At 50.3% G+C, this 23,642-nt stretch overlaps 6 protein-coding genes across 6 annotated transcripts; 2 read left to right on the top strand and 4 right to left on the bottom strand.

Annotated features, from left to right (window-relative positions):
• Window positions 1-71: 71 nt before the first annotated feature.
• On the bottom strand, window positions 72-1,847 carry HO133_001867 (uncharacterized protein; the record flags this gene model as incomplete). The annotated part of the gene is made up of 2 exons (XM_037292795.1): window positions 72-1,304; window positions 1,578-1,847. The coding sequence occupies 2 exons, from the start codon at window positions 1,845-1,847 to the stop codon at window positions 72-74; spliced, it is 1,503 nt and encodes a 500-aa protein (XP_037151334.1).
• A 691-nt stretch (window positions 1,848-2,538) lies between these two features.
• Window positions 2,539-4,834, bottom strand: HO133_001866 (uncharacterized protein; the record flags this gene model as incomplete). Its single annotated transcript, XM_037292794.1, has 5 exons — window positions 2,539-2,619; window positions 2,778-3,424; window positions 3,585-4,087; window positions 4,147-4,224; window positions 4,272-4,834. 5 exons carry the CDS (start codon window positions 4,832-4,834, stop codon window positions 2,539-2,541), a joined length of 1,872 nt encoding a protein of 623 aa, XP_037151333.1.
• A 421-nt stretch (window positions 4,835-5,255) lies between these two features.
• On the bottom strand, window positions 5,256-6,108 carry HO133_001865 (uncharacterized protein; the record flags this gene model as incomplete). Its single annotated transcript, XM_037292793.1, has 2 exons — window positions 5,256-6,008; window positions 6,067-6,108. The coding sequence occupies 2 exons, from the start codon at window positions 6,106-6,108 to the stop codon at window positions 5,256-5,258; spliced, it is 795 nt and encodes a 264-aa protein (XP_037151332.1).
• Window positions 6,109-12,158: 6,050 nt separating this feature from the next.
• On the top strand, window positions 12,159-15,178 carry HO133_001864 (uncharacterized protein; the record flags this gene model as incomplete). Its single annotated transcript, XM_037292792.1, has 4 exons — window positions 12,159-12,601; window positions 12,649-12,983; window positions 13,038-15,001; window positions 15,053-15,178. 4 exons carry the CDS (start codon window positions 12,159-12,161, stop codon window positions 15,176-15,178), a joined length of 2,868 nt encoding a protein of 955 aa, XP_037151331.1.
• A 34-nt stretch (window positions 15,179-15,212) lies between these two features.
• HO133_001863 (uncharacterized protein) lies at window positions 15,213-16,611 on the top strand (the record flags this gene model as incomplete). The annotated part of the gene is made up of 5 exons (XM_037292791.1): window positions 15,213-15,230; window positions 15,284-15,307; window positions 15,867-15,880; window positions 15,938-16,073; window positions 16,144-16,611. The coding sequence occupies 5 exons, from the start codon at window positions 15,213-15,215 to the stop codon at window positions 16,609-16,611; spliced, it is 660 nt and encodes a 219-aa protein (XP_037151330.1).
• A 2,913-nt stretch (window positions 16,612-19,524) lies between these two features.
• Window positions 19,525-22,491, bottom strand: HO133_001862 (uncharacterized protein; the record flags this gene model as incomplete). The annotated part of the gene is made up of 2 exons (XM_037292790.1): window positions 19,525-21,946; window positions 22,070-22,491. 2 exons carry the CDS (start codon window positions 22,489-22,491, stop codon window positions 19,525-19,527), a joined length of 2,844 nt encoding a protein of 947 aa, XP_037151329.1.
• Between the last annotated feature and the right edge of the window lie 1,151 nt (window positions 22,492-23,642).

The raw sequence follows: 23,642 nt of genomic DNA, 5'->3' as shown, positions 1-23,642 counted from the left end.
CTCATCAAGGAAACTCATCATCATCCCCAGCCCCCCCCCGGGCCCAAAGGTAAGCAGGCCAGAAGTCCATCTCAAGCCTCCTCCCCCTTCCCCACAGAACCATCTCCCTCTACCCTCTCCTCCCCTCCGTCCTCCTTATCACCCGCCCCCCTCATCCCCTCCCACAGCGAATGCGCTCTCTTCCCCAGCACAAACGGCCTCGCACTGCCCCTCACCACCCGGATCTGCCCCTTGGACACCACCCGGGGCGCCAGCAGGGGCCGCGCGCTCCCCCGCACGACGGTGATGTCTTTCTTCTCCGCGGTCCCGGGCTCGGCGACACCGGTCCGGGGTCCGGCGAGGATGGCGTCGATCTGGGGGTCATCGTAGCCGAGAGCGCGGAGAGCGGATCCGAGTTGCGCGCGGTTGGCATCGGAGCGCTTGACGAAGTGGCCGAAGGTTACGTAGAGGATGGAGGCGGCGAGGAGGGGGAGGAAGAGGAAGACGGTGTTGCCGCGCTGGGATTGGTGGTCGTTGTCGTCGTCGAGGGGGTGGAGGAGAGGGATGCGGAGCTTGCTCGCTTGCGATCTGACGATCGTAGCGCCGGATGGGTTGAACCCTGCGCCGGAAGTTGAGGACGAAGCGGGGGGCGTTGCCGTGGTGGGACAGGGGGGATGCGAGTTAGCGTCTGGGTTGTAGCACAGTGCGGGTGGAGACGATGAGCGGGGTGGTATTGTGGATGAGCTCGCCGACGTGGACTGCGCGGTCGTAGACGATGCCGTAGACGTTGCGACTGCTGCCGAGAGCACCGTATTCGACGTCGACTCGACGGGTTGACCGCTCGTCCCGGCCGCGATAGGAGTTGCGGAACTCGCCGGCCAGTCCAGCACGTACGTCGTCTCGCCACCCTCTGAACCTGCGGCAGCGCTCTTGGTCGGAAAGTCGAGAGAAACACCCCCGTGCCCGTCCGAGACCACGGATATCGTCATGGTATGCGTAGAGATCGCGCTCGGAGACGTGCTCGCAGGAGGCGCAAAGATGTTCGAAGTGCCGGCCGCAGTCATGGTCGGTACGGTGGAAGTAGAGGACGCAGTCGTAGAGACGCCATAGCAGCCCCATCCGCGCGGCTTGAAGTCGCGACAGAAGGGGTTGTGGGCGGGGCAGCAATTCGGCGGTGGGGAGGCCCGGTTCGAGCAGTTTGACGAGGTGTGATCGTAGCAGATTGCACCGTCAGGAATGGCGCAGACCTCGCCTCTGGGGCAGCAGCCGGTGACGGAGGATTTGATGTTGCAAGTTGTAAGCTTTTCCGTGTCAGCGATGCTGGCCTTACAATTGAATAGGAAGGTGGATCGGGAGAAGATAGAAGATAGGAGTGGGAAAGAAGACTTACAGCGGGGCAGCAACCCTCCCCACAGCAAGTCTCGTCCGCCACGCAGAACGTATCGCCGCAGCACGTAGATCCAGTCGGCATGCAGAAGGGCGCCACGCTGGAGGAGGCGGCTATGCAGCATTGGTCTGTTCTTCACATCAGAGAACTCCTCTGCCTCACATTTTAAAGAGCACAACTCACCGTCAGGGTTAAAACACTCACAGCTTACTTGCCTCGCACCAAGGTCGTTCGCACTGCTAGGGAAGACCCATACGTCGCCGGGAGTAACATTACGGTAAATAGGCGCTGTGAGGGGCGCGAAGATGGTGGTGTTGGAAGCGAACGCGTGGGTGAGGATGGCGGAGGAGGAGGTGTTGGATGGGAAGGTTGGGGTAAGGACGTTGGAAGTGGTGATATTGATGCTATAAGCGGTAGCAACGAAAAGGCAGACGATGGTCGGTAGAAGCATAGTGATGATAGGAATTCGGATAACGGCCATGTGTTGATATTATGAGCTAGCTCTGATGGCTTTTTGACTGGATGCGATCCAGGTGATACAAGGATTTTGAGGCGGTGAGACAAGAGTAAGCTTCGTAGTCCAAGCTGAGCTGTGCGGTTGAGAGTTGTGTTTGCAGCGAGAGTAGCAAAGCAGTATTTCTGTCGGTAGATCTTCTTAAACAAGGAGTGTAAAGGTTTCAAGATTTTATTCTGAAGCGGCAAGAAAGTGAATGCCTTTGTTGACAATGGCTCCTTGACTACCGATGTTTAACACTTCCGCCGCGGTCCAATCACGCAGCTCTACACATAAATGGCAAGCTAGCGGCAAACAATGATGTTAACCAGTGTCTAACACCCTAGCTTCATTGCAGTTGATCGGGAGGGGCATCTATATTGAGTCTCAGGTTTGCGCACTCTCGATGAAGTTGAAGTTCAACGGCGCGTGTATGAATTTTCTTGCGGCGAGGAATTGCATGGGCATAACCACACACTTCAAGGGCAGCATGCGGTATTGAGCAGGCAAGAAGCACAGGCCAATTGGATTGTATACTTGTACCTCCCACATTCCGATAGGTCAAAAATCCCCATACTAGCCCCAGGCGAGTCTCTCAGGCCAAAGGAATATATACAAGCAAAGGGAAACAGCATAACAGACCATCCACAAACCCATGGCCAAAGTACTCTTGACCAGATCAAAAGGGCTTTCCCACCAGCACCGGCTCAACGAGATTGAATTGAGGTCCTGGGACCCCTGGCGTGTTGCCCGTGTTTTCCTTTATTCCACTACGTATTAATCAAGTCAGAATATCTTTCTAAGACTCGATTGGATTTTGACTCAGGTTCAAAAAGGGAGGACGCTCCCAAAGAACATCCAACTCAACTCACTTTCCCCCTGAAAATGAGGTGAAAACGGCTCGAAGGAGCTACTTACGTAGAAGAATTGCTCGTCAGTGGCGGGACTTGGATGAGTGAGCGGTGACTCTGGGCGGTCGAATACCGATGAAACGGGCGACTTTGGCTGTTCGAGCACCGGCCCATCCCCCGATTCCCGGTCAGCTTTCCTTTGATTATGGTGGTCGTGGTGGTGCTTGCGGTGCCTGTGGGGTGGTTGTTCATGGTATCTGTACTCATCATGTTCGTGATCAATGGGCGACTCCCCTCCAACATACTTCCAAAGGCGACTCAAGTCCTTTACGGTCTTGCCCCTCGCTTCCTCAGCCACAACCCTGTCACTAGCCGTCCTTTTAAAAGTCAAGCAATCATCACCATTGGCATCTTTACGATTGCCTAGCCCGTACGGATCCTTGACGACCTGCCCAGTGCCAAATTCAAGACCGGTCTCGCGCTTCACAAGGCCCGCAATTGCCGTGAAATCTCTTTGCATAGCCAACCTCTCGTCAGGGGTAACAATCCGGTCGAGAAAACGTTCATCGAACTTATCTTCGACTTTAGCTTCATTGTCACCAGCGATTTCCCCTCCAGACTTCCATTTTATGCCTCTTTTCTCTTTGGCTCCCAGCATTTGACATTTTGACAGGGGAAACATGGGATCGAGGTAGTGCTGGTTCAGCATATGACCTAATTAGATCTTGGGGTTAGCATACCCTTCACAATACACGAAGTCGACTAGTAGGTCACGTCTAAGGAGAAAAACCAGAGGACAAATAGCCCTTCTCCGCCTCCAGTACGCGTCTCAACGAATCGGCATAAGGTCTTTGAGGGGTATGACTCCACATACCTGAGCCTCCCATTCGGACAAATACCGAGCCAGCATAGCGGGTATGAAGTACATCCTGTACGGAATGAAGTACACCCCAGCGAGGGACCAGATCGTATTCGTTGGCATAATGCTCCATATGAGGAATAACATGTTGGCCCTGATTGGCATCGGCGGGGTCGGCTTTGGATTGAGATATCTGTAGTGATGTTTGATCACCGCGCTGATTGATAGAAGGATTGGACAAGAGCGCGAGGGATGGATTCGAAAAATGTGAAGCCGCGGAACCGAATGTATAGACCTCGAGTTTCGACATGGTTCTAGTGGGTAGCTGTGCAAGTAGGTCGTCGATCGCCAGGGAGACGATTATACCGCCTTGGGAGTGGCCAATGAGGACAACCTTCGTGACCGTGGGGTCGACGAGGATGGCTTTGAGATAAGCGTAGGTCAAGCGAACGCCCGAGTCGTGGTATGAAACAGCTCGTTGGATCAGACACATTCCAAGATCGGCAAGTATACCATAACTGCGTGAGGATGCTAGGTTAGGAGTCGCCGAAATGATTGAGAGAGAGGAGCCACATACCTTTTGTTGTGAATGCCGATAACGGCTCGTCCGAAGGTCTTCGAGAGGCGGTCAACCTCAAGCTGAGAGGTCGAGTGTCTATAAGTGTTCAGAGAAGGTCGATGCGTAGAGTAGGCATATCTTACCCGGTACATATGCCATTAACAAATACCCAGCGTTCGTTCTTGTGCTGCTCCGCCAGAGACTTTGTGCCATCGTCCATATTCGGGAGAATGCGTGGCGGTCCTTGCATGGGCAAGGTGATGAGGTAACAAGCCAAACAGCACAATACTGTGGCAGCAAGGAAGACGCCGCCAGGCAGCAACACGAAGGCGGGAAGGGCCATTACCAGAAACAGCACCTGGATCAGGGCGAGCAGTGTTTGCAAGAATCCGACCTTTGCATTCGCGAGACTCGGATAGAGTTCAGCATCCTTGTCTCTGGTCAAGAAAGGTGAGATGAGGTCCGGCACATAAGGAAGCAGCCTGAGTAAAACGCCTGCATCATCGATCATCAGCCGTATTGGGTCTTGACGAGCAGCTCTCGTCGACGCGCAGGCAAGCGGGTCCATCTGTGAAGGGATGTATTTGATGCTGTCACTCATATCGAGAGGAGGCAGGGGCTTAGGTGCTGCAGTATGCTGCCCTGTAAGGGCGGTCTTGTGACCGCCCGAGCCGCTATTCATCGTGCCATCAGGTAGGTACGGCATGACTGAAGACCTTCTAGAGGTGGTGCGGCGAAGAAATGAACGTAGCTATATTTCAGGTACAAGGGGATTGTTGTAGGGAAAAGCGTATTGTTTTAGGGCAGGTGACCGTACTTATAAGTAATAGAGGAAGGATAGTGCCGTTCTAGGACAGGTGTCTATTAGGAACTTGATCATCTGTCAGGCACAAGGAAGTGAGCCATGGTCGCTCTTTCCGTCGCATCAATGGTCTGATGTCCTTTCCCCATAGCGATTTCAAAGTCCGCTATTTCTTCGGCCGGCCCTAAGGCGTGAGGCTATGTGCCTCAAAAGGGGCGCACCGAATGCGCAATAAATGCAAAGCCGAGTAGTGCCGTCTTATTGCATCTGACTGTGCGTTTCACGTTTAAACAGTCAGCTCGAATACGGCGCTTTCAGCCTCAATCTACCAGTAATACTCCTCAACGACATTCCACTCGATGTCGCTTTTCCAATCAATATCAGTGGTGGATTTCAGCACGGCGTTCAGGCCAAATTTGCCATGGGTACGCGAGCATATATTTTTGCACGGTAAAGTGCCTTGGCCAATCTTGAATGTTCGGATCCAATCATTGCGAGTTCGTTCTTTCCCTCTGCTATTTTCAGTAGTGGCCAGGTCGCTGGCGCAATCTGTCGGCTTCCATTCCCACCTCTCTACAGTCAATTCATCTTTAACCTTCAGTATACCTTCACACCAGCTTCCGATTTTGATAACCATTCCCCTTATGTTCCTTTCCGGTTCGTCCGCTCTCATCACCAAGCTGCTGCGGTTGTGCTTTTTGCCGAAAGCCTCCACCTGTAGATCGTGCCAAAGTTCTTCATACTCGGTCTCTTCCCCCGTGACCGGATCACTATCCTTCCCCCTTTCCAGGATGTCTCCATTGGGCTGCACCCACATATCGCCCTCATCAGGATCAGGATTGTTGGTGCGCGAGTCTATCCAGTGGTCCCAGACCGTGTGTGAGAGCTGCATCGATGAATCCTTGGTCAGAGTGGTGTTTGATTTGCCGGCAAATGCCCATGCTAAACAGTTTTGTGTGTTAGCTTCCTGGCTCTTTTCTTCCTCGAGCTTCTCACAGAGGATGCGGACATCGACGAAGTAGGAGTCTTTTGAGGTTAGGACGATGGTGGAGGTAGGTTCTTCTGGCTCGCCCGGAATCTGTACAAGACGTTAGCTCTGACATATTAGAATACGTAGCACAATGGTACTGGCATACTAGGCGGTAGTGTTTGCGCTCACTGATGGTGGGGAGGCCCATGGCTTCTGAGCTCCAAAGGACACTTGTCCTTTGCTGTCACCTCAAGAGTCAGATGGGACAATGTGTCTGAGCTAGAATATTAGATCATCGTCACAATTAGAATCTGCATGACCGGATGGGCGGGGATGTAGTGAGATGAAATGGTCATTTGCGGAGTGCGCGCGGATGGCAGCATGATCGAGAGGGGTTTGGCGCTTACTTTTCTTGGCAAGCTCCAAGTCCGAAAAATACCTCGTACTTGTCCGAGTTCTTCCACCTCCTGCAAGACTTGACCACTAAATGCCATCAGATTTCAACGCCATGAGGTAAATCGATATACTTTGGGTCTGCTAGCAGGTCTACTTTCCCGTGCGCTGCATTCTTTCCAAAACCTCGTCGGTCTCGATCCCAGGCGTTTGGGAATGCAAGTATGCGCTTTGGTAAATAATCTTCTTACTTTTCTTTGCCACGTGCTCTGGGTCCTTCATCAACAGGTTCGCGATATTTGCCACCCTGATGTCAGTGAAGGTTGCAAAGGTCATGCATAGAGGGAATGTCAAATTCTCCCAGTTCCAACAGGAGAAAGATCCATTCCGCTCACCATTTTGTGGGTATCAATCAGTACGAACCGGCTTTTCCCGTCGGAAAACTCGTTTTAAAAGAAAGTTGACGCAAGAAAACATTTGTGCCATAAGAATTGCCTTGCAGATGAAATGGTGACTACTCAGGAAGTCTCTGTGATCAATATCACTTTTCCCTGGAAACGTGCTTCAATTCCATTCAGGGATTTCCGCCCTCTATGTATAACTTTTGCTATATTCTCTTACTTAAAGATGCTAATTATCGGCTTTGGGCCAACAGAGTCGGCCTGATCCTTCTTGCTCCGACTAAGTATTATCTCCTTCAAATATCTAAGATTATAAGGTACATGAAACAGACCCATTGCTTTTCTTTTAAAATCCTTCCGCCGGGTTTTCTACATTTGGTTTTTCATGGCGTATTACGTCTACAGTGGATTGTTGCATTCTCTTCAGCGCCGAAAAATCACGCCTCAGACACATTCCGTCCATTCAAATATCTGCTCAGGAATTTTGCTTCTTTTGAGCGTCTTCATTTCGCATCTCTGCTTGTGGCTACCCAAAATAAATGCCAGCGCGCGAGTTGTCTCAGTACCTGGAAGGGGGTGTGGTATCGATACGGAAAACGTGCGACAGCTCCTGTAATCTGCTTAAACAGTTCTTGGTAGCAGACCTGTAGATCATATCAGTTTCTACGACTTTGTAGCAGGAGGTTTCATACAAAACCAGTGATAATTGAGAGACTACTGTTGAAATTGTTATTTGTCTTGCTTAACATGCACAACAGCATCATCAGCAGAGCCTGGAAGGGTAGGTGCGAGTGACCTTTCACTGGATTGCTGTTGTGACAGAAATCATAGTGAATTTTCATATGACCTTAGGACTTTAGGATACCATGAGTCTGCTTCATGAGGTCGAGGGCCATTCCCTCTTCGCGATGAAATCTTCTCCTTGTATGAGAGCCTGATCGCTGGGTCAAAGGAGAATAGAACTACCCTCGTTTCTCCTCTCCATTACACTGTCTCTTGCCTTGCTCTACGCTCTCGACACTTTGATGTTTATTCTCTTTTCCATTTCCCTCGTCACTCATACAGCGGATAGCCCGCGCAGGTCATCTGCTCTCCGTCTCAGTAATAAGAAGTCAAATGAGCAAAATAGCTCGCGTCATGTTGTAGACTTTTGACTGTGAGCCTTTTGATAGGACGGAGGATCAGTGTGCCCGCATTATTGTTGATCGAGCCTGTTATATAACAGATTCAATTGATTCTCACCCTACGTGTGGCCGTCAAGCGCGTGATTTCTTGACCTTCCACACCTCAAATTGAAAGGAGCCTTCTTGACCTCGCGCAATGAGGAATCTTACAAATGGTGCGAGGAAGTTCAGAAAGGTGAGCTGTAGCAAAGCAGATGCTGTAGTTAATGCAGGTATTGACTTGGGAATGGATGCTGCTCTGAACCCGAGAAAGTAATTTGTAATTCGTTGATTGGTCGAGAAGGATTGACAATACGAAGCTTCTCATTCGTGGAAATAACAGGTGGGTGCCGCTTAGCGTCACAGTTCCGACCAATCAGAATTTGCATTTTACAGATCAGCCGTATCGATAGCGCGCTCTTCCATGCATGAACTTATTTAATTACCTTCTCTTTCCTCCAACATCAATTCACAACAATCCCAGAACCTCAAAAACACCTTCCAACACCACTCCAAACCACTAGAAACCAGACACTCGAACTATATTCACCATCAATCCTCCCCCCATCACCATGACCGTCCCAACCACCTGCTGCGGCCGCTCTGGCCAAGCCTGCGCCTGCGCTGCCCAAGCCAAATGCTCCTGCGGCAAGCAATCCGCACTCAGCTGCACCTGTGAGAAAGCCAAGACCGAGAACACCGTCACCGGTGCGCGATGCTCGTGCCGTACGTCTCCTCCCCTGCTCCAACCACGCCGTTGCGGAGAGCCCGCTCTCCCTACAACCCCAACGCTCTCGCCTCACTCTCTCAGCAGCATTTGCGGATGACCAATGATGCTGACCGAGTGCAATCTGGTAGGCGCCCGTCCAGCCGGCGCGTGCACCTGCGATCGTGCCGCTGCGGAGAACGCCAAGCCCGCCGGGTCAACCTGTGCCTGCGGTGCCCGTCCTGCCGGTAAGTCGACTGCCAGACCCTTCCACCGACGGCCTACTACTACACGTTCTAACGCCTGCCAGATGCTTGTAGCTGCGAGAAAGCCTCCGACGGCGGTATCCTTCCGACCGAGACCGATTTCACCACCAAGGCCGCTGGTGCTTAGGGGGGTCTCTGATCTAACCACTGGTGCTGCGAGATATGTGGCATTGCGAAGGCGAATGGTGATACCACTTGATGATATGGCGTATGGTTTGGCTTCTTGATACTGCTTGGAGGGGAATGGATGTGTTCTCTGCTGGGAGAGAAAAGCTGCTAGTAGGGATGGCGAAGTGCGGTTGTGGTTCTGCTTGCAAGTCTACATGTGACCTAGCTCTCTAGCTCAACAAGAACCCATGAGCATCTCAGCTGCGCACTTCGCAATATCCCGAGTCCCTTGTGGAGTCCAGGAAGTGTCCTTTTGCTTGGAATATACAACAACTTTGCTTTTCGTCCACAGACGCTGAGCCCTACGCGTATCATTGGCGGGCTAGCGGAGAGTGAGGGATCATTCGGAGTTGTGGATCCATTCGGTGGTGAGGTTTAAAATTTACTTTGTTGTTCTAGGTGAGTACCCTGCCATCGCAGTTGAATCAAATGCCATTGAAGAGTGCTTATCATACATCTATAAACGAGACGAACGACCGGAAGGAGCTCATACTAACAAACCTCACGCGTCCCATATCGAATTTTTGCTTGAGAACAATGAAAAGGAATCGTGGAAAGGCCGTGTTCCATAGGAGATCACCGGAGTGAAAAGACTCCAGTGAAGCATCGTAATGAGCAGTACTATCTATCCTCCTTACAACCTGTTGCCATCCATCCGTTGAGAATCCCAGTACCGATTCCATTCGTCCAATCCTTGCCCGAGCCCGAAACCTGCAAGCTGTCCTGATGAAAAGCCACTTTGGTCGCGTACTCCACAACCTGGCAAATTGGCAGTTAACCCTCCCTCAATTTTAGTGCTCAGCGCCCACTTCGTACAGAGTGTGTTGGCGACAATGCATCTGATCCTCTCAAAGCTGGACGATCTCATCCTCATGGAACAGCCTGGCAATATCGATTGCTGTATGGCCCCCGTTATTCCGGAGGTCCACATCGCAGCCCTTTTCCAGTAGAAGTTTGATAATGTCGACGCGCTTCAAAATTACTGCGTACAACAGCGCAGTATATCCTCCGCAGGGCCTCAATCTCTTGTGCCAAAGCAGCACAATCTTCGTATCGTACCACCCAAGTCCGTAGCCCTTGCAGTCCCTGGTCCCTGGCTCATCGTCTCGAACGTTCATAGCGTGTCTGAGCCCGAGGATATGTTATCTGGGTCCAACAAGTCTGGATTCGACGATCATGATTTGAATTATGAGATTAAATAGCTGTATCGGGAGAGGGTGAGTATAGCTCATGGAGGATACTAGGCAGGCACTGGTGGAAGAATGATGCATTACTTGCCGCTGTAAGCTGAACCTCAACGCGTCGAGAAAGTTAGTCGATTTGAACTGTTTGCATCTCCAATCTTCTCTTCAGCGTCTCAATGCACTCATCCACCTTTTAAGTTGACTTCCTCCAATTGAGGGTTGCCAATAATGCCATACCGTTGCGAATAGATAAAGATCTCGGCGAGGAACTCATTCAGGACCTTAGAAATGCGCTCCAGTCCCGCCAAAGACACAGCACAACCGCTCATTCTCTCAGACAACGATGCATGATCACCTTTAGCGATCCCAACAGAAGTACTTTTTAACCCATGATACCTCGTCCGATTCTCAACAGCTGCAATGCTCTTAACCTCGCGATCCAAATCACGGTCCAGCAAGTACCCAAGCATAATACTCACATGCAGCGCCAAGAACAACGGATGTTACGCCCATGCCTTCTGATGGCTCGTAATATCCTGTATCGCTTCAGAGATTCAATCATCACCCAACAAACAGCCTCGGTTCTCCCACTCCCAAAATCATGCGTTCAAGCAACAGCAAAAAGGTCCGGCATATATAACGAAAAAACAAGCGTATTGACATGCTCCGTCTGACGGGCTGGCATGATAACGAAACTGCTGGGGCTAGCAAAGCTATATCTGTAAGCTTCCTCGATCTTGAAACTTTCAAGAACGGCATCGAGACTGGAGTCTCGAATATCCAGTTGCCAAGGCCGTACATCTTTGTGCAGCCGAACCCACACCAAGCGCAGCAACGCAGAAGCCCCAGTCTCTTGCGGAAGATTCTTAGTTAATCAAGGCCCAACGTCGACGTCTGGTATCCGCCCTCTCTGGAACTCATGCGAGGGATGAAAAGGCCATATTTCGGAGACGTCGAGGTCGTTGGATTTTTCGTTGAAGCAGAAGGATGGATAGACAACAGCGCGATCAAGCAAAATGGTACAGAGACCCTCTATTGCAGACATTCAAAGGCTGAGAAGAATCTGGGTGTTGGAGTAAGAAATTATACGTATGACAGGCTATCGAGAGTTTAAGATGGAGAAAGGAAAGTCCCTTTGTTTTAGTATTCGCCGAAGCCTTTCAAGAGATGCCTTAGCAGTCTGCATGGGCCCTTGTCAGCAGGTTTAGCCAATTGAGAAGATGCGACAAGAGCTCAGCTTCCTTGGCTTGGACTCGTCGTGGGTAGCTAGCTCTGGTTTGTGGCCAGTCTGAGCTCTGATTGCCATCTTATCCACGGGGAAGGGCAACCCGTCTGCGGCTAGAGAAGTGATAGCAGGGTTGCGCTACCTCATCGTAGATTAGAGTTTGTAAATCTACCGATAATCGAGATTGTGTCAGAGCTGCCTTGCTGCCTGCACGTGTTTTTATCTTATCCTGTAAGGCTACACAGTCCATAATATGAACTTTGGTGCTTCCTGCTCTGGAGATTGAGATGGGCAACTTTTCTTGCCAAGCCCTGCATTGATCGACGGCGGGCACTAGAAATACTCTAGCCGCGGACCGGCATCAACCCCAAGCCGAAATTTGGCGGCGACCCCAATCGGGCCTTGATTTCCAATGCACCGTTACTTCAATCACTTCGCTCCTGTGACCTAGCCATTCATCCTGACCTCACTTCAAATCACCAGCTGCCTGCTTTCCCTCAAAACCTGCAGAGCTTCAGCTTCCTGCAGCTGCCAAGTCGGCCCCCACATCGCATACGACCGCACCACGCTCCTGTACTCAATACATCAATCTCGCAACTAGTGTTGTCATTCTGTGAGGTCGTCATCAGTGCATTCATCAATCGGCTGAAGCCCCCCACCACATCTCCCGTGAAGCTGGCGCATCCTTCAAACTGGCGAGCGCGGCGGCAGCCGGCTTCCTGGGCCGGTCCTCAGCAGGAAACAACAGCTCTATGCGAGGGCTCGTCCAGTTCATAGCCGACCTCAGAAATGCTAGAGCAAGAGAGTTGGAAGAGAAGAGGATCAATAAAGAGCTAGCAAATATCCGGCAAAAGTTCAAGGATGGAAATCTGAACGGGTATCACAAGAAGAAATATGTGTGCAAACTGCTGTACATATACATTCTAGGATGGAATGTCGACTTCGGACACCTCGAGGCTGTCAATTTGATCAGTGCGAACAAGTACAGCGAGAAGCAGATCGGATATTTGGCCGTTACGCTGTTTCTGCATGAACAGCATGAGTTGCTTCATCTGGTAGTGAACAGTATAAGGAAGGATTTGCTGGGGCACAATGAGCTGTTCAATTGTTTGGCGCTGCATGCCATTGCAAACGTCGGCGGGCGGGAGATGGGCGAGGCTTTGAGTGGGGACGTACATATGTTGCTGATATCACCGTACGTATGGGATGAGAGAACAAGGGGGCAACGGCTGACGGAAGTAGGACATCGAAATCGTTCGTCAAGAAGAAAGCGGCTCTAACACTACTACGGCTGTATCGGAAATACCCAGGCATCGTGCAGCAAGAATGGGCCGAGAGGATCATCTCGCTGATGGATGATGCGGATATGGGCGTGTGTCTCTCGGTCACCTCGCTTGTAATGGCGTTGGCTCAGGATCAGCCGGATCAGTATAAAGGTGGATACGTCAAGGCAGCACAACGTCTGAAAAAGACTGTGGTGGACAACGACATTGCGCCGGACTACCTATACTACAAAGTGCCTTGCCCGTGGATTCAGGTGAAGCTGCTACGGTTGATGCAGTATTATCCGCCCTCAGGTTCGCACCTTTGAACTCTTCAAGCATTGGTTGCCATTGCTAACACCAGAGTAGAGGATACTTACGTCCGAGGCCTGATACGAGAGTCGCTACAACAGATCCTACACGAAGCAATGCTCATGCCGAAAAACGTACAGCAAAACAATGCGCAAAATGCGGTCCTTTTCGAAGCCATCAACCTCGTCATACATCTAGACACAGAACACAATCTGATGGTGCAGATATCCTCAAGGCTAGGGAAGTTCATACAATCACGCGAAACCAACGTCAGGTATCTGGGACTTGACGCGATGACCCACTTTGCTGCTCGAGCTGAGACACTGGATCCAATTAAAAGGCATCAGAATATCATTATCGGGTCACTACGAGACAGAGACATTAGTGTCAGGCGGAAAGGTCTCGATCTGCTTTACAGCATGTGTGACCCTTCAAATTCTGAACCCATAGTCAACGAGCTTCTGAAGTATCTACAAAGCGCAGACTTTGCTATTCGAGAAGAGATGGTACTCAAGATAGCGATTCTGACCGAGAAATATGCCACAAACATCCAGTGGTATGTGGACATTTCGTTGCGGCTGATCGCAATGGCTGGTGATCATGTCAGCGACGAGGTATGGCAACGTGTGATCCAAATCGTCACCAATAACGAAGAGCTTCAAGTCTATGCGGCGCAAAACATTCTGAACTACGTCAAAGCGGAGCAATGTCACGAGACCCTGGTCAAGATTGGAGGTTATCTGTTAGGGGAATTCGGCCATCTGATCGCAGATACGAAGGGCTGCAGTCCTATCGAACAATTCTTAGCTCTCCAGACGAAGATGCAGGGTTGCTCCTCAAGCACAAGAGCTATCCTCCTCTCTTCCTTTATCAAGTTCGTTAATCTTTTCCCGGAAGTTAAAACGCAATTACTGGTCGTCTTCAGGGCTTACAGCCATACGCTAGACTCGGAGTTACAGCAAAGAGCTTGCGAGTACCTCACTCTTGCAACACTTCCCACGGACGACCTTTTACGAACAGTTTGCGATGAAATGCCGCCCTTCCCAGAACGTACATCGGCCCTCCTTTCACGACTTCATGGCAAGCACGCTGGCACAAGCGACAAGCGGACATGGATAGTAGGTGGCAAAGACGCAAACACCGACTCCAAAGAAATCCTTCTGACCCAATCCACTGGCCTCAAACGATCCTTCACGCCCACAGCGAATGGCGCTCTCTCCAACGGTACCCCGACCCCCACCACCAACGGCACGAACGGCAGCACCACCAATGGCAATACACACGGCCTTGAGGACCTCGACATGTCCTCAGCCCCCTCCCAACCTCCTCCCAACCTCGCTTCGGCGGCCCACCTCTCTCCCGGCTGGGAACCGGGCTACCGTCGTCTTCTCTTCATTGCCGAATCCATTCTCTATGAAGACGCTCAATTCCAGCTCGGTCTCCGCTCCGAATATCGTGGCGCTATGGGCTGTCTCATTCTCTACTTTACCAATCGCTCTCCTTCCGCCATTGGCTCATTTACAACTACCCTTGACAATCCTAACCCAGCAGATCAACTACGCATCGATACGAAAAGTGCACCGGATAATTCGATACAGCCGGAGGGCCAAGCACAACAAACAGTCATGTTTGAAGCTAAAGGCGTTTTCTCTCTCCCTCCAACAATACGCATATCTTACCTAGCCGGCGCCTTACAAGCCTTTACTCTGCAATTGCCTGTCGTAATGCACAAATATATGGACGCAGCCGACTTATCCGCCGATGATTTTTTCAAAAGATGGCGACAAATAGGCGGTGCGCCGCGTGAAGCTCAACGTGTCTTCGGTCTAAAGGATGGCGGTGGGCGAGGAAAGGCGATGGGTGACGCAGAGTGGACGAGAAAGATGGCGGAGGCGTTTGGATGGGGAATCCTGAAAGGAGTGGATCCAAACGAGAGAAATGTGGTCGGTGCGAGTGTCTTGCATACTGGGGTGGGAAAATTGGGGTGTCTGCTGAGGCTGGAACCGAATTGGGATACTCAGGTGAGTGACACTGTTTTCTCAAAAGTAGAGGAATAATGCTAATTGTAGTAGCTCTACCGCATCACGATACGAGCGACTGATGAGAGCGTCCCACCTGTGCTAATGAAATTCATGGAGGAGACGTATTCGATGGGAGTGGAAAGGGAAAAACAGGACCATCGTGTCACTCTCGACTAGGTGAAGCGACGCATTGAACGAAAGAAACTGACGCATGGACATTGTACGTATGGTAAGAAAGCATGGGCATTTACTGTCACTCGAGTAGCATTCACATTATCTTAGGGCATGTACATAGTGAACGGCATGGTTCGATACAGGCTTCACATGCCAACCACCATCCCTGCAACTTCGCAGTACATTAACCTAATTCGGTGTCGTCTCAGAGTCTTCACAAGAGCCTGACAACACTACTTCGAGAGTCTGTCAATCACTCGAACATAATGAAAACCCGCTTCATGCAACACATTTCTCAGGATTCATTGGGGTCACGCTTCATTCCCAATGAGTCACATGTGCATTGACATTCATTCTACCAGTCCGTGAATTTGTCTTAGGGATTAGGGAGTATTTAAACCCCCTACATTTCCCACCTCCGTTCTTCTTTCCTCTTTCACATACCATTCATCTATCGATGGCCTCTTATACTATTACTTTTCTCTATTATTTTTTTTTCATGTAGCAACATGTCCTTGCAGCATCTCCTCTACATCTATATATCAAATACATCGCACTTATAGGGATACGGAGCCTCAGATTCTGCCTCCGTCCCACCAAGAAGCCACGCGAAGGCTTCTTCCTTGGCTTTGGTTTGTTCGTGACACACCACCGTTGGCTTGCTCTGGTTGTAGTGCTGACAACTGTTGAGCACTTGGGCAACGGGTAAGAGACTTTCAGGCTGAACTGTCAAGCGTCTTTGCTTACTGCGAGCCGTGAAAGCGAACAAGCAAAGAACGGTATTCCCTCTAGTGCTACTTTGTCCAAGGGGGCCGAGCCCGCGCTGACACGACCAACAGAGGCTGATGCGTCAACCTTCATAAGCCAGAAACCCGTCCTATTATCTACTGAGACTGAAGTAGCTGTCACCGTCGGACGGCCCGAATGCAAATTCGTCGCGACCAACACGCAGTTTCAGACATTCTTAGGGATCGTCCACGGAATATCCATCGTCGATCTCCGAACAGGGCACCCAGTCCATCGAGGCTGCGACCGTCTTCACCACAGATGAAAGTGACAACTACCATATGCTGTGGACTCTGAAGCACTACCTCGGCTTCATCCTCCATGGCTGCAGGAGGCACAACGCCTGTGTGTTCAAGAGGCAGAGAGCAACGAAAAACCGGCCAGGGCGAGAGGAGAAGGCGCTCAAAGACCGGACCTTGGCCGCAGGGAGCACGGCTGAGCAGGCAATCTCCCAAAGACGACATGACATTGTCGGAGACCAGCTTGAGGGTGCGGTCGGAGAACTCCGACAAGTGAGACCAGAGAGGCGAGACGCCATCGGTGCTCGGGGGCTTTTGCGCACCGAACTCCAAGCCGAGAGGGCTGAAGCCGAAGAGCTCGAGGTTATTGTCACGGTTTCAACCACCTTACTTGTGTTATGGCCTAATTAGGCTTAGCGTGCCAAGGCATTTCGGCCTTTCTACCCCGCTGTGAAACCCACACTTGTAATTATTCTACATAGATAGTATTCTCTTCACACTACAATAAAGAGTTATCACACACACCATCGAGTCCCTGACAGTTATCGTCATAGGACCGTGTACATCTACAGCCTCGTCAGTTCTTTGAATCAGAACCGAGTACAAAGTCCCAGGCCAGCAGCGGTATGTGCGCTCGCTCCAGACACAGCGGATGATGGGAAGAGGAGGACGGGGAAGGGAAGGAGGTCGAAGTCAAATCTCATGATTCAAAAAGGTTTCTGCGCCGACTACGTTCGCGTAGCTCTCGCTATCAAAGATCCTTCGCAGCTTGAAAGCACTGCTCCGAGGCCCGCAGCATAAGCCTGGACAGCAAAAGCGAAAGAATGACTCGACTCGCTTTTGGGAGTCAAGCTGCAAGCTATCTCCAGCCAATAAGCGGCGATATCCGTACTGTATCGTGACGAAGCACAAAGACTTCGGTACCGTCATCGTGAAGCGACAGGGCGTACCAGAAGTGTAAGCCCGGCCAGAGGGGATGGGCGGGAAGAGGGAGGAGGGGAGAAGGGCCAGCTCATACGACCATCACAGACATGGCTGATTCGATGATTGCACAGCCAAGCTAGATCTCACATGTCCAGCCGTTCTTTGTGTTATCAGGTGATGAATGAATATGGCTATGTCTTGCTAGATATTGATTGTTTAATCATCTAGGGACCCAAAGTTGGCATTAAGATCTCATCAATCTGATAAGGTATCAGCGAATTAATGCAGCCTGCATTTTTCGATGGTAATCAAACTTTAACGTCAATACATTATCATATAGTATAGCCGCTTACTTCTAGAGAGAAACCCATTTTCATCGATGAAGCTACCTTCCTAACCCTCATCAAGCTTCCAGAGACAGGTTGGAATGTTACTCTATAGATCTAGACGACATCACCGGAGTACATCACGTCATTCGAAAGGCTTCTCACCAAACAACGTTGCCATTGATCAGTTTGTCAAACTCTAACTTCTGCATCATCAAGAGAGCGACCGTGGGGGTTATTTCAATGCAGCTGCAGTCGAGCTTCTGCGTGTCAACCAGCCATCCAAACTATGATTACTGAATCACCCTGCTACCCCCTTCACACCCAAGAATCTTTCTTCTCTGCCAGATGCAGATGATGATGACGATTCTGAGTACATTGAGAACAACCCAAAAACCACAACAGAAGAAGTAGTCCATGGAAACTCATCATTCACACCTTTAATAGGGCCCCTTCTGTTTACTTCGCAACCAAACCTTTCCCGAAATCAAATATATGAACATGGATGTCTTCCAAGATAGACAGCGCAAGGTATACGAGACTAATTCTCGGATACCCCGCTGTCACAGCTCGAAGTGATGACTAGCAACATGGCAGACCTCTTGCTCCTAGTCTTTTGCATTACTGTCATCCTCCTACAGTTCACCGCCTGCGACCGTATCTTGACATGACACAGTCGATACAGTCATTCGCTCCATGCAAGACGGCGGAATCCAGGTGCGCAGATGGCATCTAGATGGCCAGGAATCTCCAAGGAGAACTGGAACGAGGTAACCATCCTCCGAGACAATGCCCAGACCAAACTCACGCGAGAATTAGTCAGGGGATGACGGTGATGCGGCTCCCACGATGCAAGCGGCCAATGGTACGGCGAGAGATCCGACAAAGTGATCGTGGTCATCTACGTTGTCTGGAATTCCGCCTTCGAACTGATGAGCCGATACAGCCACGTTGTGCGGCCTACACCGAGGCGCTTGACGACTGACTGCAACATTAGAGTTCAGAGGGCCCCGGGTCGTCAGTGGATGGGAACGATGCCACTACGACACCCGCGACTTTAGCGCGACCTTGTGCGCAATCCAGACGGTGGTACCATCAGCCTGACCCCAAAATCATCACCATGAAGTGCAGCAAAGCCTTTGTCGAGACGCAGAAGCGCGGGTTATACGGGTTTGCAAAAGCTTTCTGTGGGGTGAACGACGAAGTTGGGTTCTCACCGAGGGTTGACTAGGGGGAGGTTGAAATGTACTTCAAGATAGAGATGGCGACTATGTATCCTTGCGGAAACGCCCTTGTCGCTGAAAAGATTCGTCAGGTTAGTCTCCACTGCTCGTCTTATTAGAGCGGTAACTAATACTTGACTTTTATCTAGTTTGAGTCTCCGACGATGTTGAGGTTTTGGGGGCAGCTGGACTTCCCAGCGACTTGGCAGGCTCGGAATGGTAATTCAGGGCACAATGGTTACTGCTGGAAAGGCGGCCCCACCGCTGCCCAACTTCAAAGGTAATTGCCAAGGCGTTGTCATCCTATCCAACGGCTAGCCAACAACACTAGTGGGCCTTGGCCATGATAGATATCTGGCCCTGCACCAGCCGTACATAGTCCAGTCATTCTTCTATGGGACGTACATCATTGTTTCCCACTATTTCTTATTCAAGATGTCGGTGTAGAGAGTAAGTGAGAGCTGAATCGACGAAATCTATGATCCTCTCGTCCTTGCATTTCCCTAGACACTGGAGTCGCTCGTATGAGTGGAAGTCATCGTCTTACACGATGATCATGTTGAGATCATGTGACACCGCAGGTGGAAACAAGCGTGGTCAGTGTTGGGTAACGTGGGACTTGGTATTTGGGTCCCGATAGCTTCGATGTTGTGCGTGAACGAATCCGGGGCAAGTTTGCATGAAATCCAGATATCAACGTCTTCATTTATTCCAACAGTCGATTACACCCATCCGACACACATTATTGGCTCAGTTGGCCGCCGAAGTACCCTGGAGAATGACACCCAGTCAGCCATGCCACGATTATACCCACCAACAGCAAACATGGCAGTGGTATTAACGACTCACACTTATCTCTTGAGACGCTGCATGAATGCAAGCAGGGATCGTCCCGACCACCACTGCAAGCTGGAAGGAATGGACTTTTGATTCTTTCGTGCTTTTTTAAGCACTTCTGAGGTTTTTTCCTCTCCCAACAGATCCAACAGTATCTTTTGAGCTGACTGGGCAACATCAACTTGAACATCCTGGCGTACGTGCAGATCAGCGGCTCTCCCTGTCATCTTCCTGGCCAGGGTCTTCTGTCCAGTCACGATACGCTGTTGTAGGTTGGCGCCGTGGGAAAGTAGGGATTCGATGACCGGTAGATTATCATCGTCGGTAGGACCGAACCGACCCTTGACGGAAGATTGGAGGAAGTTACCCCATACCGTAGAGTCCTTGTACTTATCGTTGGGTCTGGCGCCATGCTGGAGAAGAATATCTATCATCTTCAGATCGTAGCTTGCTGCGAAGTACTTCGTCGCCGGAGATTCTAGAACGGAACCTAGGAGGATGCTCTTGTCTGACTGCGTCAGTGTTATTCTAGTTGTCAATATTTCCGTGATATAGAGATGGAGCCTTCTCTGGGCTAAGAACTCCAAGAAGTCAAGTCCGCCTCTCTTCCACTTAAAGAGACCTGCCTGCTTTGAAACACATCGGCCTACCTCATCTAGTAGGTTGGACTGTGGAACATGACTCTCATACTCAAGCTTACTGGCGTAGTGTGTGAGGTCTTCTAGGAGGTCGTTTGGGAGCCAGTTGGTGTCTTTGAGTACGCTATAATCTAGCGCTTTCAGTTGAGCAAGCAATGCCTTGCAGAAACGCAACTTAGGCTCAAATCCGGCCTTGAGGTGCTCAACAAGCATGTTCTGCATGTCTTTCGTGTGCAGAAAGTCGCGGACTGTGCGGTGATGGAACTCCACCTTGGGTGCGTGGAACCGATAAGTGTATGTGCTGGGACCGAATAGGTTCACGACCTCGCTGCTAACCACTTCCAGTAGTCCTTTACAGCGACCGTTCAGCCGCCTGCGCATGTCATCTTGTCTGGATGAGATTTCTTCAGTTGTGAGAGGATTGAAGGGTGCAGCTGCAACAGCGTCAAGATCTTCCTCATCAAGGAATGAGTACATCATCAAAGAGAGTGGTCGTTCGGTTTCGAGGGCAAATTCAAATGCTTGGGCAGTCTGCTCTCGGTAAACAGGCTCGACCGAAGTAATCATGTGGCCAAAGTATTTCTCAAGCGTCTCTGGAAATTCCTGGAGCCTCTTCTGTAAATCGTAGATTCTATCGGCATTCCTGAGACCCGCGAGGAGTGATCTGACCACTAGTATAACCCAGAGGAACACGCCTCGAGCTTTTTCTACAATCTCATGGACCAGGTCCTGACTGCGGTCGTCTCTGGCCTTTAGCGCTCTGAAACGCAAATTCTCTTCCAGAGTATTCCGAACGTAGATTCTGATATCTTCGCGAGTGAGATCTTCGAGAGTTAACTGTGGATCGGAAGATCGACCGAAAGCGTCTATGAATTCGTTGTAGGGTCGACTTGAGATGCAGAGCTTGATATCTGGCCAGCTCCGAAGACTTTCTAGGACGCTTACGATATGATCAGGGTCGCCGTCATACTCGTCAAGACCATCAATAAAGAAGCAAAATTTAGCTCTCACCCCGCTTTGTTCTTTAAGCTGCTCTATTGCGTGCCAAAGTTCTTCCCGACTCCATGGCTCAACTTCTCTCACAAAAGGGCGAAATGTCTTTGCTTTGGAAGCGCAAACGGTGCGAGTCAGATCTGGACACTGACTCAGTATCTCATACAGTAGCGAACGAAACAAGCCTTCCTGTGACTTCTGCATACTAGATCCCGAGTTCCAGAAGAAGAAGCTCGCAGTGACGAGTTCTTTAGTCCCCGCCCATGATTTCAATGATTCTGCTGTCTTGGTATGGTTGAGCAGAAACTTCATCAATGTTGATTTACCTGAGCCAGCTTTGCCCATGATCCAGTATATTCCGGTCTGAGATCGTACCCAGTCGTCGAACTTTGTTGGCGAAGACGGGTCCAGCACCCATCTGAATGTCTCTTCATGGGCGGACTCGACAGTTGCCTGCCGATGCTTTATGTAGTCGAACCAAAGGCTGTTGAGAAGCATGTTATCAGATGCCGATGATCTGACCTCCTCGGCCAAGCTGAAAATGTCGTTCGACAGTCCTTTCATGTCCTCCCATGATGGTGATGATGGTGTCATTTCCGTGGCATCACCAGAGCTCAATCTTTGGACGGCCTTAGGCTCATCTCGTGCGGTTTCGTTACGACGTTTTGTCTCAGCTTGCAGTTGAGAGATCGCATCGTGGACGCCCTTTACTAGGCCCTCTAGCTGTTGCATTCCATCTAGCTTTAATCTTTTGTTCTCGGCGACAAGGCTTGCCAACATCATCTGTATTTCCGATTGTCCCTCGCTGTACATCGAGATTGTCAATGACTCTACGTATATATATAAAGACACATCGAAAAGTCTAAATAGAGGGCACTGGGTGCAAGGATTGTGTTCTTGGAAACGGATACGCAAAAAGCGACCTCACCTGAGCATTAATTGCAAGCCATATTGCGTTTCGTTTCGCAATTTCTCCATGCGCTTGACGAGTTCTTCAATCTGTTCTTTCTTCCACACGCTTCGCAAGGCTTGAACGAAGGTCTTCCATTTCCCGTGATCACCGTGGACTTTAATCTTGTTAAGAATTTCGAGAATTTCTTCAGCAACACCTTTACAGTTACTAGCCAGGCTTCTAATCGAATCTGGTATTGCTCCTGGCTCAGAAGGAGCAGCCAAGGCGTTATTGAGATTTATAAGATCGACGGAGATGGCTTCAATGACATCGTTCTCGGCGGATGCACCAGTGCGGGACCCATAGAGGCTTTTGGTGTCATGGAGGACTTTGCAAAAAAAGTCGATGAATTCCACGATATTCCCAGCGAGCCCAAGAGCAGTCACAGGGTCAATCATCTTGAGTAAGAATTCACGCTGAGAAGGGACGATTGTCCTCAGAGTTACCCGAACTCACGTTAGACAAGGCATCCACCGCTAGATCAATGGACGCACAGAGGAGCACTGGAAATGGAACTCTAGGACTCCGGCATGAACGAGTAGAAAGGCTGAGGTCGAGAGAAAATTTCCTGTTTGCCAGACACATAGGCAACGACAAGATTGTGAGTCTCAACAGCGCCAGTCAGTTGTAAGGGCGTGCTCGATGGCGCAACGAACCTCGGGAGAGCGCTTCGATGATACTCCACATTTCTCAATGGTTGATTCGACGTCGCTGTATAGAATGCATGATAGCTTCGAGTGCGACAGGCAACTTGCCACATTGCCATAGTCACCCACACCTGGCAAGCTCACTAAGCCTCTTCTGGCAAGCTAATTCCCTTCGGGTTAGCCTGCAGATCTCTACTACGGAGGTCGGCACAACAGTACCTATGTACCTTATATGCTTACTCAAAGTTGTTTATGGACTCACCAGGGGTGTCAGAAGTCTGAATACCGAGGTTTACCCGGCTACCTGTAGGCTTCCCACCAAAACTGGTGGGAATAACGTATTCAGACTTCTGACACCCCCTGGTGGACTGGTAGATACCTTACATACATGCTAGAGAAGCATTAAGCGAACACGTCATCCAGAAAAGACCTGGTCCTATTCTAGTCTCAGTGGCCCCGCGCAGTGGGCAGATCTGGTTAAATGTATACCTACCTTAGGTAGGCCGGTAGGTTGATCTTATGGCAAGGCCGTCCAGGGATTCAGGTGTATGCTACTGGAAACCGTGAGACTGCGAGACGGCATTCGACAAGACAGCAATTGATGATAGCGCAGCTAGGCTGTCAAGATACATGCTAATACCACCTAAGACACCAACCCCAAAAGCTGACCGAATCTTGTTCCTGGAGGTTTACCGTAAAAGTATCCTTATTCGGAGACTGCTTTCAGCAAATTCGAGGATGTGCTATTTCTCGACTTAATGAAGAATGTGATTCTCGCCAATTCATATAATACCTTCGATGCCGACATAAGAAACGAATTGTGACATGACATCATTGCGCGCGCCCGTCTTGTCGAGTGCTATGAATGTTATTCCTCACATACGGAGAATATGCGAGGTCAG

This window comes from Letharia lupina, assembly GCF_014066315.1.
Source record: "Letharia lupina isolate WasteWater1 chromosome Unknown contig_13, whole genome shotgun sequence".
In the NCBI taxonomy this organism is placed as follows: domain Eukaryota; kingdom Fungi; phylum Ascomycota; class Lecanoromycetes; order Lecanorales; family Parmeliaceae; genus Letharia; species Letharia lupina.
The sequence above is the reverse complement of the archived record's forward strand: the minus strand, read 5'-3'. Positions and strand labels throughout refer to the sequence as shown.